This window comes from Erpetoichthys calabaricus, chromosome 6, assembly GCF_900747795.2.
Source record: "Erpetoichthys calabaricus chromosome 6, fErpCal1.3, whole genome shotgun sequence".
Lineage (NCBI taxonomy): Eukaryota > Metazoa > Chordata > Cladistia > Polypteriformes > Polypteridae > Erpetoichthys > Erpetoichthys calabaricus.
This window is the reverse complement of record NC_041399.2, coordinates 192,640,913-192,661,507: the sequence shown is the minus strand read 5'-3', so window position 1 is coordinate 192,661,507 and position 20,595 is coordinate 192,640,913. Positions and strand designations below refer to the sequence as shown.

At 37.0% G+C, this 20,595-nt stretch overlaps 1 protein-coding gene across 1 annotated transcript in view; it reads right to left on the bottom strand.

Annotated features, from left to right (window-relative positions):
* Positions 1-19,786, bottom strand: part of kif9 (kinesin family member 9) — a 49,931-nt gene extending 30,145 nt beyond the window's left edge. The window contains exons 1-10 of the mRNA XM_028804219.2: positions 19,687-19,786; positions 16,638-16,739; positions 14,937-15,102; positions 9,413-9,519; positions 7,522-7,746; positions 6,013-6,096; positions 5,149-5,241; positions 4,373-4,520; positions 4,032-4,096; positions 1,626-1,703 (exon numbers count right to left, since the gene is read on the bottom strand). Of these exons, the coding sequence (XP_028660052.1) occupies positions 1,626-1,703; positions 4,032-4,096; positions 4,373-4,520; positions 5,149-5,241; positions 6,013-6,096; positions 7,522-7,746; positions 9,413-9,519; positions 14,937-15,102; positions 16,638-16,733 (1,062 nt within the window). The 5' untranslated portion in view covers positions 16,734-16,739; positions 19,687-19,786. The remainder of the gene's footprint in view (positions 1-1,625; positions 1,704-4,031; positions 4,097-4,372; positions 4,521-5,148; positions 5,242-6,012; positions 6,097-7,521; positions 7,747-9,412; positions 9,520-14,936; positions 15,103-16,637; positions 16,740-19,686) is intronic.
* Between the last annotated feature and the right edge of the window lie 809 nt (positions 19,787-20,595).

Sequence of the window (20,595 nt, the reverse complement as noted above, 5' to 3'; positions counted from 1 at the left end):
AACTATGCTACCAACAAGGCTTTCACTTACACTGACACACAGGCACGATCCTTATGTTCCCATCAGATGATTACATGGAAGACCTGTATTGAAAAAGGTGTTGATTGTTCATTGTCACTTGCACTGCTTTTAGGGAAAGCATGGGCAGAGAGGTTTGGCACTAGTTGGCACTAGCACATAGTTATTTCATTTTTTTAAAGTTTAAGACCATAACATGTACTCTAATACCCCAGCTGTCCGAGAAGCTCATTTTCTAAACATGATGATAAAGCATCAAAATTGCCAATGAGTCTCTTTATGTCTCATATATATAATGTGTATTTGTATAAATATATATATAGTTATTTTTATAACCTTGCTTAGGTCTCATTGATTCTGTTTAGAAACAATTTACAATTATCCTTTGTATTATTAATTTTTCTTTTTGTTCTAATTATCTTTTCTATTATTTCAAATATTTATTAGTTTGACGAATATAGATGTCTTCTGATTATGCTGTTGTTTATTCATCATTGTTTTGAATACACAGCTTATACTTTTATCCTGTTTAGTTTCCTGCTTATTCTTTTCTTTTTAGTGCATGTGAATATAAGCAGTTGATATTTCTAACCTTAGATGGGTTATATAGTCTTATTTCACTGTCAGATGTTACCTGCTCCTGTATCCTATTTTTGAATGGATATCTCTGTAATCTGTTTCAAAATTCATAAAAATTAGAAAAAAGTACTATTCTTTTTTTTTTCTATGTATCCACTAATATGTTCTGAATTTTCTTCTATTGTTTGTAGCATTTGTCATTTGTTCCACTTGGAATGCTTCATATTGTCAAGTTTGGCACTAAGCATATCCTTTTCATTCTCAATTTTTACTCTCCATATTTTTCAAACACTTCATCCTTTATTCCTTGCTTGATATCATTCACACTTTCCATCACTCTTTCATTCGTCCCATATACATCCCTAGCTTAATTATCAGCTTCTTTATACCTGGATACTCTTTTGTGCCTTGACAGTGTTTGTGTAGAGGTTACAGGCGTAGATAACAAAAGACCCTCAAATTTAGCTTTACTGACTTTATGTGGTTTTAAAGGTGACTGGACTCTGAGCTCAGCCACTGCAACATGTTCACAGAATTGTTTTCACAGTTACCATGCCTGGAAGAACATGGCCTACATTCATCCACAGCAGCCTGTAGCAAAACACTGCATCAGATGATTTGGCTTTCTGGCCTTTTAGAAAGATAAGTAGTTTCTGAGATATATTCTGGTTTAATAAATCCTACTGGGAATATTATAGTGTTGGGTGTATCAAATATTTGAAAATGAACGCAATTAAACTATTGCCACTGGAGAAAAGGTTGCCTCAAATGTCCATGTCTTAAAAAAAAGGCAGAGATTTTTTTGGTGTACTACAGGGCCTTATAAAATGATAAATACTGAAGAGCAGTTTATGTGCATGAGGGATCCATAAACAGAAAGTAAAAGTCATTCTCAATCATAAGTAGTTTAAAAATAATAAACCCATGTATTGAAACATGTCAATTAAACCTGAGATGTGAGAGAGATGTGCACAAGCTTTAAGACTTCCTTTTAAGATATGTGTATTATTTCAGGAAAATTCACTCACCACAGGATCATAATGCTCATTCACAGCTGGATCTGTACGGATACATTTCATTCTAGTTGCAAAACGCAGAGTGGACAACTAAGAAATAAAGGAATAAAAAAAAAATCAAAGTCATATATGGGAAACAATTAACACTGACAGTAACCTAGACTAGAAAGACATCAGAACTTGCAAATGTCTCTTCTTGGTGGAATATTTGTCGCTCTGCTATCAGTGCTACTTGATGCTATACGGCACATGCCTGTTTTCAGCTCTTCCCAATAAGCATAATATGATAGTAATTACTCCCCATAAAACTACACTGTGCCCTATAAAGTGGTACTTGACATCATAGCATGAGAAACTTGTGATATTTTGTGTTTAGGTTCTCAAAGACTTAGTGTTAACAACTGCACAAATGCAATTTGTTAATGTCTCACTGGATGCAGGATGGTATGAAGATACTCGTCTCTAACACATTATCTGTATTTTGATTTCTTAAGCTTCATCATTGAAATAGCTGTTTGTACACAAAAATGCATTTTTCAAAGAAGAAATGGACACGGGGAAACTTAAGGCTGAACTATGGCCGTGTTGCAAGGAAGAATTTATGTAAATTCTACTCACAGTGATAGAGAACTGGCTTGTAGTGCACAAGTTCATTAAATGTTTGTCAGTTCAGTGTTGACCAAGGTCAACTGCAACAGTGTAACAAAACTGTTGCTTTTGAAAATTACCAGAGCATATCAGCATATTTCATATATTGCAGGCTTATGTTTTTAGCAAATCCAACATTTGCTAAATTAGTGTGTGTTGGTTGGTTGCAAAATAGGGAAAAGGGCAAGGATTCATTGCTCTGATTGTGACTCCAATTTTCAAAATCCAAAATCTCTGTTATTACCCTGTTATTTTCCTTATGTCATAAGTTACATTTTCCTTTTTTGTCATGAAAAGTGTAACCATCTCCAAAATCCTTAAATGTCTGGTAAGGTATATCTTCATGGTTGACGTTAAGGTTAAGAGTTTGTGTCAAATCGAGTACCTAAACAAACGTCACCAGCTGTAAGACTTAATGAAACAGGATTCAATGGTTGAACCTGACTTTAACTCTAATGTTTTTTTTTGCTGGTCAAGTCTTCTTGTTATGTGTCTTCCTGTATGTACCCAACACAGAATGGACTGTTTCTCTTGGCCCCTTCTGTTTGAAAACTCCATCTTGCACTTGCTTGTACAGTAGTATACAGTAATCCCTCCTCCATCGTGGGGGTTGCATTCCAGAGCCACCCGCGAAATAAGAAAATCCGCGAAGTAGAAACCATATGTTTATATGGTTATTTTTATATTGTCATGCTTGGGTCACAGATTTGCGCAGAAACACAGGAGGTTGTAGAGAGACAAGAACGTTATTCAAACACTGCAAACAAACATTTGTCTCTTTTTCAAAAGTTTAAACTGTGCTCCATGACAAGACAGAGATGACAGTTCTGTCTCACAATTAAAAGAATGCAAACATATCTTCCTCTTCAAAGGAAACAGAGAGGAAAGCAAACAAATCAATAGGGCTGTTTGGCTCTTAAGTATGCGAAGCACCGCTGGTACAAAGCTGTTGAAGGCGGCAGCTCACACCCCCTCCGTCAGGAGCAGGGAGAGAGAGAGAGAGAAACAAAGTCAAAAATCAATACGTGCCCTTTGAGCTTTTAAGTATGCGAAGCACCATGCAGGATACTTAAAAGCTGCACACAGAAGGTAGCAACGTGAAGATAATCTTTTAGCATTTTTAGACGAGCGTCCGTATCGTCTAGGTGTGCGAACAGCACCCCTGCTCACACCCCCTACGTCAGGATCACAGATAGTCAGCGCAAGAGAGAGAGAAAGAAAAGTAAGCTGGGTAGCTTCTCAGCCATCTGCCAATAGCGTCCCTTGTATGAAATCAACTGGGCAAACCAACTGAGGAAGCATGTACCAGAAATTAAAAGATCCATTGTCTGCAGAAATCCGCGAACCAGCAAAAAATCCGCGATATATATTTAAATATGCTTACATATAAAATCCGCGATAGAGTGAAGCCGCGAAAGGCGAAGCGCGATATAGCGAGGGATCACTGTATTCAAAATGAATTTTTTGCTTTGTTTTGCTTCTTGCTTGCTTATACTTCTGCCAGTTAATGCATTCCTACTAAATGAATTAGAACAGAAGAGAGTTTCCATCTTTTTCACATTTATGCAAAAATGTAATGGTAAAAAAACATTTTTACATCAAAAGCATACATTTTCGGCATGTTGTTACATAACAGAATTGTGATTGTCCTAGCATCTAAATTGATTTTCTATACTTTGGATGAAAATAAAATGACCCATGTTAAAACAATCAGCAAGAGTTTTGACAGCAGTAGTACACAAAATCTCTTATCACATATGACGCACTTACTGTTTCCTCCATATGATCCACATCTCCATAGATATTAGCCACCAACACTGTGTTGCAGTTACCTCCTGTAGAGACATGGCAAAATGATCCAGTACTCTAGTGATTTTATAATGTCACTAATGTCATGTGCTAATAACGGTCTGAGATGAAGTGACAGTTCAGACAGTGATTTTCAGTCCTGGAGAATACTTGATAGCACTTTCAAAATTTAAGACTAAATCATTTGCTGTAGGAACAATAATGCACAAGTTTTTGTAAATGGTTTGACATCCAGCAAATTGTAAAATGTGAATTGCATATAATGTAGGGGTCACAGATAAGGCTGTCCAAAGTTAACATACCTAGTGAATCTTTTAACACATGGGTAAGTTTGCTCTGTCGAAAGGGAACATGGTCTCGCTTGCGATCAGCCAGGGCTAGAATAGCTTGCTCCAGAAATGTCAGAGATTTGTTGATGTACATTGCCTCTTTCAGGACCTGACCCTCTGACTGACACAAAACAGAAAGACAACGTCGCATTGTTACAGAAAACAGTCTTGTCTACTTTGAGTTCAGGGTATTCATAATAGCACAGTGCTTTTTCAAAACATTGTAGATCAGTAAAAAACAAACACTAACATTTTTACATGGAAATATACAGGAAAAATTAAAATGTTTTTCTGTGTGCACTCCAGCCAGCAAACATTTACAGCTCCTACTGTGGGCATACAATATGTGGGTGATTGCCTAAAAGTTCTTATCTTGCACCTTTGGAATTCTTCTTGTGGGGGTACAGAAATATATCTACATCTATGCTGAAAATACCTGAAACTGGTTTGATTTTTGAGAGAGAGAGTGAAGTGATATATCTTTAGCAGTTACAGTAAAATTAATTCTAAATACAACTAAAAGGATACAGGAATACAATGGAGTATCACTTCACTGTCTGAATGACCCTTACACTATGACTATCGAACTACGTATTGAGAGCATTTTCTTTTATTTTCATTCTGGCATGACATTGTACAATAGTTCCATTCTTTTATAAACATTTTGTAATATATAATATTCCTAACATGGTAAATTATTATTTTGAAAACCAAAAGTGATCCTAATGACATCAGCTTTTCTTACTCACCCTGGTTTTGCCCAGCCTTTCAGAGCCAGCTAAATCTACTAGGTTTAGTTTTGAGGTGACATATCTGGGATCTGACAGGGTTCGAGATCTTGACTGCAAAAAGAGGAATAACTTGTTAGTCAATGTAAAAGGCACAACTTTGCCTAATAACTAGGAATTTAGAGAGTTAAACACAAGTTTGCATGTTACAATCATACTATGCCACTGCCAGCTCACCATGTGATACATAGCAAATCACTTCAGATGCCTCAGGCTCTGTAGACAGTTTCCAGCTAGAGTTTAACTTTGTCAAATAGCCTTATTACGCTGTTTTATAAATGTGGTAAACAGCATAATGGCTAATGGCCTAAAAAGTATGTTTTCCCATAATACTAAGAAGATGTTACATTACAGTATTTCAGTAGCCTAAGGTGAAATAATAAAACATAGATTTTGGAAGGAACTTTAAACTTAACTGACCTAAATTACAGTGGCTACTGTAATGCTTCACTGTAGCTCACAAAGAAGAGTGATGAAGAGTGTGCAGACAGTTTATAATGAGATGAGACTGTAATAGTCGTTTGTACCATACCTTATTACATTTAAAGTGCACTGGCATTGATATCGGTTTAACATTAAAAACAAATGTAAATGACACAAATAAACTTTATGCTATTTTAAAAATTGAGAGACTGTATTTGCTCAGTTGATTCTTGGTACAGGTGAAAAGTGAACCCACTCATGGGATCAAAAGTGCACTAGCAGACCATGTACATGTGTTTTATTTATTTATTAAAAAACAAATGCCATGTATGAAGAACAAATACATAATCAGTAATGGTATGACAATAAAGAATTTATAGAATAAAATAATTTGGTTCTCACCTCTATGTGAATGGTAAAAATGCAGTGTGACCGGGATGAGTATCTGTTGAGGGAATGGGATGAGATAACTCGATTGGTTTCTCCCTGTAGAAACAAAATGACACTGTTGGTTTTTTTTTTCTGAATCTGCTTTTTTCACTACAGTGTAGTAGAGAGTGACAGTCTTTCCCAGTAGTATCAGGTTAAGCCATTGTAGACCACAGTTCCACGATACCTAATTTAAATAAATGCTTAAATAAACTGCCAAATAAGAAAAGCTGACCCTGGACTCACTGGAGATAGTGACAGAGAAAAGGACGATGTCAAAATTGGAGGCTATTACGGCTAATACTGCCCATCCTCCTCCATCATGTGGTGCCCCTGGAGAAGCTCTAGTCACATGGTAATTGCACCAGTGTGCTAAAAAAAAGGTGCTAGAGTTCTTTTGCCCTTTGCCATTCTATAATACCTCCTCCTACTCCCAGCATGCCTGTCTTCATCCATGGCAGTTATAATAGACAAACTGGAGTCAGGAGAATTTATTTCATAATATTCTCATTGTAATTTTTACGGTTTTATTGCTATTATTATTATTATTATTATTATTATTATAGATTTACATATATAGTTTTGAGTCTTGTACTTTGTAAATTTGTTTTTTTACTGTTTGTGAAACAAGTACATTTCCCTTCAGAGATCAATAAAAATGCTATTTATTAATTTACTGATCAGTCATTTGATTTAAAAAATTGAGTTTCATTTGGCTGTCAAAATTACGAACTTAGGTTATGTTGGTTTGTTTCATGTAACTTCAGAGAGTAATCTCTGTGCTTCAGCAACTCTCACTCATTGTGAAAGAATTGCCAAAGTTCTGATACGTGCAGAGCCTAGAATTAATTCCCATCCATAAAAAGTGATACTTTAGGTGTTTTTTGCCTAAACAAATTCTTCAGAGTATTAGAAAGGGGTTACAATGACCTGTAGATCAGTTCTGCACACACTCCTCCATCTGGGTCTTTTATCCCACACAGATCAACTGAGGAGCTTTGAAACTATTTTACTTTTCATATATCAGACAGCATTTGTCTATTTAACCAAAATACCTTAGTGTTCCAGACTTCAGGGATAGTTTAGAAAAAGAGAAAGGCTGACAGATGGACAGGAATGTATGGTCACCTGCCTGACATTGCAGATTTTTTTGTGAAAAGCACTACATAAGGATGCATCAGAAATGCATTTATTTTTGTTCTTTCTGATGTGGCACTGGTTGAGAATAAGATGTGCTTCACATTCTTAACCACCAATGAAAATTGGAGAGCGTGGTATGGAACTTTGAGCCACTTGAAAAATGAATTTATTGCAAGCGCTCTTCTTTCCCAATTCTAGTAAAATACAATAAGTAGAATAAATGTAGCAAGACTGTTAGGACTGCAGATCAACAAAAAGCCAGCAGATGACAATATGAAGAACACTTGAGATGAAAGCTGAGCTCCATGGTCCTGAACCAATTGGTGTGTCTTTCTGACATACCTCAAATAGCAGACTGAAGGCTTCTTCCTCATTGTTGGCCCGATGCACTGACAGACCCCTCACATAAATACAGTTCTTCTCATCTACAATCGTCATCTGTGAGTCTACAGGCTGGCAGGCTGACATTGTGGCCAACAGGTCGCTCAGGCTCTCATTATAGATTTCTAAGAAGGAGATACGAATTGCTATCGCTTGATCGGGTCTGTTCTCTATTTCTTTGAAAACCTATGGAAACAAAAAATAAATTAGCAGCTTTACTGTGTTTTTGCAAAAAAATCACATTTCATTAACACACTAAGGAATTAATATGTCAACTGAGCATTCAAGATCATATATGTGAAATAGTAAGAACAGCATAGAGCCACCAGTCCACTGCTGTTGAACGTAAACAAAAATCAAGAGCAAGTTATTCCAACTCTCCATTAGTACTCCTGCTTCACTCACAGTTGAGCCTTCTTGGGACCACTGTCTTACCTTATCTTACTTCTAAAATATCCCAATCGTTCTCTCTTTCTTTCAGATTGTAGTCAATTCCTCTTAAAAGAAGGCCAATGCACAAATCTACTATATTTGTTTTTTGGCATTTTTGTTTTGTAATTTCAAATTTGTATTTTTATTTTTTTCATTTCATGAACTTATAATTCATAAATAACAATGGTCTGCACAAAAAACTCCAAACAAATCGGTTTACCTTATAAATTTAAGTGTACTTAATCCAATTTTGAAATTGGATTTTCTCTACCACAAACTGTTTACACAAAATATTGCATTCAGTGAAAAATTCTGTTTTGAAAAAATGGTTAATTTTTAAAAAAATAAGTTACTTTTTTAATGGAAATTTTTTTTAAAGCTCAGAATACTATTTGAAGTATGTTTTGAGTTCAGAAATGGCAGTCTTCTTCATTCTTAAAATTAGCTGAGGTGGAAACAACAAACAATCGATAGTATTTTCTTATTATTCCTTCAAAATATTCAGGAATGTATATTTAGAAAATATGAGCTTAAAAAATCCCTTTGTATTGTCCAGAAATCCCTTTGTATTGTCCAGAAGACAGAAAGTTGCATAATTTTTTTTTTCAATATACAATGTCGTATTGAGTCATCCATTGTCTTGACCAGGTAACAGGTAAGTGAACGGTAAAAGAATACACAACTTCCTTCAATGATAATAAAAAAGAAAAAACTTCTACTACAATTTTCTTAGGAATACAAAGGCAGAAAACCATGAGGAACTAGTTGGGGAGCTTCTCTCTTCCTAACTAGTACTTGGATGCAACATGTCTTTAAAAATCAGTTTTCCAACACTCTCATTTGGATTTTTTCCAAAGAACGTGGGAGTGATCTCTGACGAATATCAGGCGATATTCCAACAGGACATCGCTCAAATGGATAAACGTTAAGAGTCGAGAGTGGAGTGAGTCTATCTCAGCAGACAACTGTTGGTCATTCCATCGTTAAACATTCCCAGAGGGTTATAGGAGAAAACATACTACCAAGTAAATATTTTTGTAAGTAATAATTACAGTATATTTATGCCAGTTATATGTGTTATGTATATTTGTTCAATATATTCTATATTCAATACTTTTTGTTTTTTGATTAATTTAAAATTATATTACTTTTTTATATAAATTGTTTTTTTTTCTTCATTTTAAACCTTAAACTCCCAAAAATTAGATGTGGTAGAGCAATTCTGTTATCAAATTTGGATTTAGCACCCTCAAATCTACAAAAAAAGGGAGTGAAAAAAAATTTGCAGACCAGTGTAGTCTATTTATATAATCTGATGAAATGAATATATTCATAATCAATTTTTGCCTATGTATTTATTTCTGCTATGTACTGTGTCTAAATACTACAAAAGGCAAAATAACTGCCCATAATAAATTACCTGTTGCACAGCCCTAGGTATGACGCCCCTTTGCTTGTACGTTTCTGTGGCTCCTGTCATTGTGTACGTTTTACCAGCTCCTGTTTGCCCATAACACATTATAGTACCTGTTGGCATACAACAAAGTAGTACAAGTTACAGAAATACATATATAAAAGATATTCACTTGTGACACTGTAGAATGCTCAGTATGGCACCAGTTGGCCTGGACCAGCAAAGTGGTGACTTTGTCATTTTCAAACAACTGTAGCTCTTCAGAGGTTTCTTTTATCCAGGAATGCTGTTAATTGGAGTTTTTATTTTCCTCTCCTCCATAGTCAACTGCCCGAACTACAAAGAGGACTATTTCATTTATGTTAGGTAGAGTGCCCAGAGGGGACTGGGCGGTCTCGTGGCCTGGAACCCCTATAGATTTTATTTTTTTTCTCCAGCCTTCTGGAGTTTTTTTTTTGTTTTTTCTGTCCACCCTGGCCATCGGACCTTACTCCTTTCTATGTTAACTAATGTTGTCTTATTTTAATTTCTTATTTTGTCTTTTATTTTTCTTCTCTTCATTATGTAAAGCACTTTGAGCTACTTTTTGTATGAAAATGTGCTATATAAATAAATGTTGTTGTTGTTGTTGCCTGTATCTCAGTTCTTCACAGGACTTTATACCACCATGATTTTATATACTAACTTTTGAGTTTCTTTTCTGTTTCACTGGTTCTTATTTCTATGTTTTATATGTGTAAGTACTGTATCTATTATAGCTATCAACAGCCTAAGCCATCTGAATCTGTGCTCAGTGAAGAGTGCTACAGTATACAAGTGGAGTAGGATCTGATAAGAGAAAACAGGGGTGATTCAGTCAAAGTAGTAATTATACATAATATACATTCAAGTCAAGTCAAGTTGGGGAGCATGCACTGGTACAGTGCTTTGCCGCACCCACTACACAACGGAACAATTCAGGATCCCGGTTGGCAACCCCCCAGGCAGACACGCGGTCCAGTCCCACCCTCCGGAAATGACCCTCTATCTGTTGCAGCCAGGTTTTACGTGGGCGACCCCTTGGCCTGGTCCAGCCACTCGGGTCCCCAACAATGAGGATCTTACGAGCCGGTTCACCCTCAGGGAAACGCGCCACATGGCCGTAGTGCCGTAACTGACGCTCTTTCACAATGCAGGTAATATGCCTCATTCGGGACTCCATGAGCAACCGCTCAATCGACACAAACTCAAAAAAAAAAAAAAACTCATAATATACATTGCTATATTTTAATACTAGATGATGATGATAACATATATATAGTACAGAGGAACAGAAAGAGCTCCTAGATTGAGTTTGCATGTTCTTCAATCAGTTTCTATTTGGATTCTGATTTACTCTTAGACAGCTTGCTTTTATGTTATAAGTGTGCTCATTCTGGATGGTACTGTTCCTACTTATGCATAACAAATTTATGTTTTGTATTTTTTCATTTATATTTCAAACATAATATCAACATCATTTTAAAATAATATATAATGCTATGCCTGCAAATTTCACTAAATTTCACTACACTTTGAATCAGCTCAGTCGAACAAAGATGCTTTCCCTGGTTTTGTAGGTATTGTAATTATACCAGTTTTTAGTACTTGTATTATTAATTGTTTTAGTTTTTATAGGTTGTAATTGCACTAATTAAAGTCACCAGTTCCTTGTGAACACTGTCAGGCTCCTCCCTTACATTTCACATCCTAACTTCTAGTCTATGGCATGATGTATTCTACACAAAATGAATGGCATGGCCTGTATTTTCTTGAGAGTCTTCCATACTCCTAGAGCTCAAACATGCACTTCTGCACAAACAAGTCAGTTACATATATTTTTCACAAAGTGACAAATATAAAATATGCTTCCACAAAAAAATTATTTGGAATTTGAGACCTGTGTGCTTTAGATTTTTTACTTTGCATTGTTTGCAGCTTACATAATACCCAAGAAAAATTACAAGCATCACCACAATGGCAGGGACAGCCTTTGCCATAAAACTGTGGAAGTGATTTTCAACTGAAGTCATAAGCTGACTTCTACTGCTCTGTTTTTCTGAAAAGGACTGATACTACAGTATATCCAAACATTTTATTTCATATTATGAGTTGTAAGTCTGTTATGAATGAATGAAAATAGGTACAGAATGTCATCATCATCATCATCATCAACAACAACAATTTACCAAGATTTACCAGGTTCCTCAAGAGTCTGTTATAAAATTCACAAATATAAAATCGAGATATTCAGGATGCCGTTAAGTACATTAGAATAGGAGAAGAATGAGCAAACACAGTATATGTTGCAGAGGTGAAAATAAGAAATTTTCTTAATGTGGTTTATAGGGGTGGAATAAAAAAGGGAGGAATCAATTTTTACACCAAGTTTCCTTGCATCAGAAGAAGGTCTGATGTAATCACCGTTAAGAGTGACAGAGAAGGAGCTTATTTTCTTAAGTTGCGCTTTAGTGCCAATTTGCAATAGTTCAGTTTTGTTGCAATTTAATTTTAAAGAGTTCTGCTCCATCCAGGTTTTAATTTCACTGAGGCAAGATATGAACTGTGAAAGCCCTTATGAAGTTTCACTTCTAACATTGAAATAGAATTGAGCATCATCAGCATAAAAATAATAACCCAGTCTATAGCTAAGAATGATATGGCCAAGGGGAAACATATGGATACAGAAGAGCAAAGGACAGGGACCTGAGGAACCTCTTGTGTCACTGGCGCTGAGCTGGATCTGCTGTTGCCAAGATTAACAAACTCTTGCCTGTCAGTCAGATAGGACTTAAACCACTGGAGGGCAGTGCCAGAGATACCCAGCACATTCTCCATTTTGGACAGTAGAATGTTCTGTACGTCAACGTCAAATGCTGCACTGAGGTCTAACAAAATTAATATGCTGATTTGTCCAGAGTCAGCTGCCATAGGCAAATCATCGGTTACCTGAAGCAGGGCAGTTTCACAGCTGTGCTGCACTCTGAAACTAGACTGAAAGGGTTCAATCAAATTATTACAAGTTAAGTAATTGGTAAGTTAGAAAGATACAACATGCTCAAGAACTTTTGACAGAAAACGTAAGTGAGAGATGGGCCGAAAATTGTTAAGATTGTCAGCATCAAGACCAGGCTTTTTAATATTGGGGTTACAGAAGTGATTTTAAAAGTGGCTGGCACAAAGTCGGTATCAAGGGATGTGTTTATTATTGTCATAACGTTTGGGATAATGGCATGAAGGCAGGATTTAAGAAGGGTGGTGGAGATGGGGTCCAGTACACAAGCAGTCGGGCTCATCTTACAGGGCAGGTCGTTAACAAATGCAGATGTGACTGGTGAGAATTTAGAAAAAAAGCTGGATGGAGTGGGAAGACAGGGAAAGATATAAATGGATGATGGATTTATGTTAGTTGAATTATTTAGATCTTTAATTTTATTGAGGAAAAAGTGGAGGAATTTTTTATAGACTTCGGTAGAGGAGGTAATTGGGCCAGATGCAGGTTGAAGTAGTTTATTAACTACAGAGAACAAAGCCCTTGGGTTATCGTGTCCACTTTCTATTATTCTGCCATAATGTGTGTTCTTGCCTGCAGTTAGTGCATCCCTATAAGCCCTTTGGTCAGAGAAAGCCTGGATGTGCACGCTGAGGCAGCCTTACGTGTCATTCTCTCAAGGCCCTGGCCAGCTGCTTTCATAGACCGTAACTCTGAATTGTACCATGGAGCCTAGCGCTTAAAGGACACCTTATGCTTTAAAGGAGCTGCTTTATCCAGTGCTGAAAGAAGGGCCGAGTTATAGTGGTCAACAAGACTATCTAGTGTTGATGGAATAGGTGAAGACAGTAAAAGATCAGAAATAGAACTATCAAGGACAGAGGGACAGATATTTTTAAGATTTCTGAAAGAAATTTGATGTTTACAGGTAAGACGAGTGGGAAATAATAAGACAATGAAATGTGCTGCTTTATGGTCAGAGAGTCCCAAATCACTGCTACAAGTGTTGCTGACAGATACGCCAGATGTACACATCAAGTCCAATATATGACCACCAGAGCGAGTAGCAAAATCAACATGTTGCCCCAAGTCAAAACAGTCCGGTAAAGATAGGAATTAATTTCTCAGCCTACATGTAGTAATTTCAATATGGATGTTGAGATCGGAAAGAAGAATGACTCTCTGTGAAAGGGAACTTAAGTGGTTTAATAATTCAGTCAGATCAGATAAAAAAGATGTGTATTTTGGGGGATGATAGAGAATAATGAGTAAGACAGGACCTGAGTTTGTTATTAGCTTAAGAGCCAGACACTCAAAAGACAATGGACAGTCAAATGGGATTCTTTTCATGTTTAGCTCCGCTCTAACAATTACTGTGACTCCTCCACCTTGTCTTCAGCTGCAAGACTCTGCAAAGTAAATGTACCCAGGTGGTGTTTCCTCTGTGAGAGACATAAAATCATTTGGGTTTTGCCAGGTTTCTGTTAGGTATAGCATGTTAAGGTTGGAGTTTGTAATGAATTCTGATAACACCAGCGCTTTGCCATTAAGAGATCTTGAGTTAAACAATGTGAGTAATGTGTTAAAAGTAATGAGTGTTACATGGTCAGATATAGTTTTCAAAGTAATGTAGCAAAATACTTTGTTACTGCTGAAGCTTAGTCCTGGCAAATGAAGACAGGGGAGAGAGACTGTTTTTTGGCAGAAGTATTGTGTTTATTGGGTAACATAATGCCTGTGTGTGTTCCAGCCATTTGGTGACAGCTAGTGAGGAAGAAGTTAAGCACGTGCAAATTAAACAAAAGTTTTAATTATCTATTTAATCCTGCATAAATTATATCGTCCCAGTTTAGAATCACAGGGAACCAATGGTTATCACAACACCACTGGGTGAAAGGCAAGAGGCAAATGTAGTGGTGGCCAGTCCTATGCAGGACTCACTCACACACCCAAGCAGAAAAGATCGTGCTGCATGCAGTCCAGTAATAAAAACCAATAAATAAAGTGTCAGTTTAGTTTCCATCCAGATATTTTCTATACACATTTTGAAACCAGGTGAACAGGTTGCGCAGCGGCCAGAGTTAATACAGTGGATTTTTGGGGGGTTACTTTGGGGATGGAAAAAGGGAATGGATGTTATTTACTTCATAGCACATGAAGGATTAAATGTGGTTACAAAATGCTGAATATTATCAAATTTTTCTGTGTTTCTGGTCAGTTTCATGTAGGTTCATATAGGATTTATTCATGTTAGGATTTAAAAGGAAATGCTGGCAAGTGAAATGTGCAGAAGAAAAAGTAACACAAAAGTAACACATTGTAACATATTACATTCTATATTATTTAACTATATAACCTATTTAGTTACTTTTTTTTAAGTACCGGTAATGTGTAATGTAACTAAGTTCCTTTTAAAAGTAATGTTACTAAACACTGCTCCTGATTAGTTTTGATCCTGAATCCTAAAAGGTTTTGGAAAAAGATTTATGCACAGTGGCCCAGTGAACCACATGCTGTTACCATTATAGCCATCCAGAGCTTTTAAAACCACATTTCTTGCTACTTCATCATAAACTTCTTCCTGGGAAACATCATGGAGAACTCCATCAATTTTAAATGTCCAGTCAGATTGCTGGTTGTTGATTATTCCTCTGCTTGTGTCCTTTCTTGCATGGAAGTTAACAGTCTGAAAAAGAAATGCCAACAAATTGTCTTATTGAGATAGAAAGACAAAACGTTTGTAATAAACTTCCAGCCAAATAGATAAAACATCTGTATCCAGCTGGCCAGACTTAGACTGGTGACTCTTCGATTGCCACATTTCCCATATCTCATCTTTTTCATCCATTCTTTTACTGCTGAGTACTCTGGTTTTCCTCCAAAACCACAAAGACCTGCCTCTCCCCCTCATTCACTGGTCAGCGGTCCTGGTGACTGTTTTCAATTCAAAAGTGCAACTGTATGTGAAGGAGCTTCCTGTTTGTGGATTGTTTTCATTTTCCAGAAAGATTTAGGCAAACAAAGTGATATGGCAGAAAGGAAAAGAAGACCAGCAATATCTGCTTAGTATCAAGGAAACTGTTAAAGCCACTTATATTACGCAGAACACTATAATAGGAAGACGAAGAGTAAGAACAGTTCCACCTGCTGGGTACTGAGCACTTCAAAGAGGGTGATTATGTGACAAAGACCATGAAGGATGAAGCAGACAAGAGGCTGACACATACGAGCAAGCAAGAAATAATCCCGATTATAGCATGATATATTCTGGAAATTCAAAGAAATTAAAGACCTCAGCAATCTGGTGGCCACTCCAGGGGTGGCAAATTGAGTTTATTTGAAGAAAAGCACAATTCCCACTAGCCCATTTATTGATAATCCCTTGGGGGCATGCTACATAATTCAGAATCGAGAAAGACTGTGTTTATTGACTATGGAATGTGATGAACAACTCCATAATAGGGAAAGGGAAAAAGAAGACTGGGGACGTCGGCAGAGTTTCCAGCACATCACAGAAGGCACTGAGGATTGAGCATCAAACAGACACAAATACATGTTTGCATGCACAACAAAATCCAGGATACAGAATGCAAGAGAAAAACTGCATGTTGACAAATGTGCACTACTTAGGAAAGTCACCACATCACCAATGTGGCCTCTGTGCTGGAAACAAAAAAAAATGTGTTGCCAAAATGGAAAAGTTGCTCTATATTAACAAACTTTATGTTAGGATTGCAGGTCCAAGTGTTTCACTAGTAATAACATAAAAACACTGATACAGTCCATATTGACACAAACCGACAAATAATTACAGCAAATATTACAAGAATTACATTCTTAGAAAACAACAGAGTGGATGCACACAATTTTATACGTGTGCCTCTCGAAAACAGGGGATTTGATAGTGTTAAGTGCTTTACATGTTTGGCAGGATAAAAACAAACCCACAAATAAAGCCTTAAAGTAATGTGTAATTAGTTAATACCGAATTTTGATTCCTATGCTTATCACTATGAAAAAAACTCCTAGAGATCTAGAACTAAGTAAACAGTTCTACACAACAATAAACATCAGTCAGAGGACTACAAATAAGAAACCTCCTGTCATCACCCAAACTACTCAGTAAGGGCAATAACACGCTAGGCAAGGATCACATGTTCACAATTATAAAATTTTCCAATTTCTACTTTTTATTTATTCGTATATTTATTTATTTTTTACCTTTTTGTCAGGCAAGTATTCAATGAACTCCTGTGCAAAATTGTTAGTTGGCCTTGTGCGCACAAAAACGCGCACTCCGTTGGTTCTAGCGCTCATTGCAACCTTTAAAAGAAAAGAAAAGTTGTGAAGCATCTGAGAAACGTTACCGGTAAATGCGAAATTGTGCCGCTGTACGTGGGAAATCAGACATAAGAGGTTCTGAACTCTCATTCGCGCTATTCTTTAAGTAAACCCTGTGCTAAACGTGGTACTCTCTCCAGGATTGAGTCCCATCTTCATCTGACTTAGAGGCGCTGCGCATGCTTGTCGCAGACGATTATGGGGCGGGCGGGAAAATCTAGTGAGCGGCTGAGCGCCTTCTTAAAGTTTAGTGTTGTTAAAGATGGTGAACGTTAACAGGATATATGTTGACTTCTCAAACTTACTTCAATCCATTCAGGATAAACGGTGGCCCGAGCCAATCCCGGCGCCATTACGCCTAGAGTGACCGTGCATAACAATTCCCACTCTGTGGTAGGCCTATATTGTGAATTAAGGTTTTAAATAAAGTTGTGATAAACCAGGTAACCAAGGTAAATATATGAATAAATAAGGGGAGTGGTTAGTAATGGAGACGGGTGTCTTCTGTAAATTTCTGTTTGGTGTGCTATAATAAATTAAACGCCTTTCTGAGTTAACCTTCTGCCTTGCACTGAATCATTCACGAAAGCTTCCAGAGCGAATAAAGAAAAGTACACACTCGGGTACATATTTTGTCACTTCCCGCATACGATATTATTTTAACATCGTTGATTAACCATTGCAAGCACGCAAGTTTGTAACCGGTAGGAAAAATTAACGCGACAGGGGAGTACATGCAGACACGTAGTTGAACAGAATATGTGAGTTATTTTTCATTGATCTGCTTTTCCTTAATGTTTGATAACGTTAGCTATTGAACATCATGCGCTGCATATAGTACTGTTAAGTCAATATGTTTATTAAACAGGAGTCCCGGGAAACTTGACGTCGGTGAAATGTTCTTACTGATACTCCGAAGTGAATGCCACCCTATAGATCCGCACCGAACAGGTTCTCTGTGTGTTTTGTGTATTTAGGAGTAACCGAACAGGAGAAATGAGACTGGAGACAGTCTGGACAATTGCGAACTGGTGTTTATTGTGAAGAAAACCCGAATGCAGCTCCTTTCTCTTAATGTCCGCGGAAACTGCCGTTAATCTCATTACATCTCGCGATCCTATTTAAACCAAGTGACACAAAGACAAATTACTACAATATACGCCTCTCTCTCTCTCTCTGTATAATGTATTATAAAAATGATTACACCTGAATGGTTCTAATAGTGTTCATTTGGTTTCGTTGTCAAAGAATACACCGCCTGCATTTTTTTCTGCAACGAAAACAAAATAAAATACGCCTAAAGATCAATTCTCGTTGACCCATAATTAAGGAAACCAAAAATGTTACAGACAACTGGACAACGAGAGACGTTAAGCGGAAAACAGAACACAATCTCTATTATTCATGATATGGTTTCGCCAACCAATAACGAGCATGAATGTAATGGCAAATTCTATCAAACTGTATGGGAGCTTCTGATTGAATAACGCCAGTTTGGGTGAATCAGAGGGAATCGGGGAATCATCGCGTCTGCGCGTCAGGCAGAAACTACCTCTGCTTCGGACTTATACTGTAAATATAAGCAGGAACTCGAACAACCACATCAGCTGCGAGACGGGCAGCTTTGCTCAACAAGTGAATCTCTCGGCTATGCCAGCTTTCCATGATTTTGGAGAAAGAGTCCCACAGTGGACCTCGCTTGTGGCAAGCGCAACACAGCAAGTGTCATACTGGAACGGGCGCTTTCCTTAAATTGACCAAAAACTAATAGAAATGTTATTGTGGAGTGTTTTTTCTCTGCATGAAAGAGAAAAAGTATCTACTGCCATCATGTTTTCTTTATGAAAGGTGCGTTTTCTATATTAAAACTGTTTAGATTAAATTTGCTGGAAGGTGCTGTGATGACAGATCGCAGCTGTTTTTATCCGACCAATTGTTTTTGGAAGTGTACCCTTTCTAAGCCAACTGTTCGTTTTATATTCACTTATCACTATATGCGGTTTGGCTCATCAGTGTGCATGTTAGTATAATAGTTTAGAAGTACAGTATATTCTGTTCATATATGTTAAGTAAAGATATCTCATCTGATTTTGACAAATTTCATGTTACTTTTAGTCGACTAAAACCAATATAATTAAATGACAAAAATGAAACTAAAACTCAAATGCAATTTATTTAGAAGACTAAGACAAACTAAATCATAATTTATTGTCAGAATCAACATTTGCAGCGGCATCGCATAATAAACGTATATAGATTACACTGTTAAAGTAAGCAAGAACTGGAGTTTAAAGCAGACTCCGTGACCCATTTATACTGTACATGAACAATTTCCACTCCCATTGAATGTATTAGAGTCACAGAAGGAAAAACAAAGAAAAGCATCATTCACCACTGCAGTTTTTCAGTCATTATAGCAAATTTGCCATGTACCATTTAAAGAAATTAACAATCCAGTGGTTATCTTGAACATTATACTGTTGGTCTTAAGCAGGCTGTCATCATTTAAAAAGTAGTGAAGATCACAGATCCAGTAAACACTTTAATGGATTCACATGCAATATGATCGAGCAAATACTTTTAATGCGCGTTGTCACTTTTGTGTTATGTCTGTAAACAAATAAATGCTGGCGATGAGGAACGATTTCTCTTGTTCTGATACATTGATTCTCAAGTATTGTGTAATCTCCAGCTTCTCCCGGAAACTTTTTAATGTATATACTCTTGTCCAAGTATAATTATTTTTACAACAGAGTAACAAGGGTGCTAGTTTGCACGTGGTAAACGTAACAGTAACTAGAACCAAAATAATAACAAGCTGTCTAATAGTATTACATGAATTAACTGATTCATCAAGCATTTAACGAGTGGCCAGCGGCTTAAATGTAATGTGTACAGAACAACTTTTATCATAGGTGCTTTCGCTTACCTTATGTATAAAGTCACAATGTTTTTTAAGTGCACAGTTGTGTTAAAAAAAAAAGTTTCGACTTCTAGCTCTGTTCCTCAGGGAGCCTTCGGTGACACACTGTAGCTATAGCAACCAAGCAACATTTCGTGCTAGGTGCGGTGATGTCACTTCCTGAAACTGGACCGGCTTGCTGCAAGAGCGCCTCGCTGAGCATAGACATATACAGTAAAGATAGACACCGCATTCACTGTGCTGCCTAGTAGTCGACACGATACGTCAGCGCGTCCGCCATATTGCGAGTGGCAAAAGTGCCATTTAAACTAATACAGGTAGACGTGGAAACCGGATTTTCTGATGAAAAAACAATAACGTTTAAAACAGTATCGTTTACATACAACAGATTTTGGCGAATCGTTTAAATCCAATTATTTATATCAATTTATACACTGATAATGGCAATTATTAAATAATAATAATTATTATTAAATAATTCCTCCCATATAAGTAACATTTCTCGGACTGCCTTCTTCCATCTCCGAAACTTTTTTAGACTTCAGTACTGTGTTGTGTAACAACAGGGCGAAATATTGCTTAATGCCCTAGACACCTCACGTATAGATTACTGTAATGCTATTCTAGCTGGCATCCCACAAAAACTTATCCATCGTTTACAACTTCTTCAAAATTCTGCTGCCAGGATAATAACCTGCTGTTCTAAATCCACTGAACATATTACACCGATTCTCTCTCAACTTCACTGGCTCCCTGTTAACTACAGAATACAATACAAAATACCGCTCTTAACATTTAAAGCACTCCACTGTCTTGCTCCCCCCTACCTCACTGATCTCCCCCAGACTTACACTCCCTCTCGCTCCCTCAGATCCTCATCTGCAGCTCGACTTTCTGTACCGCACATCAGACTCA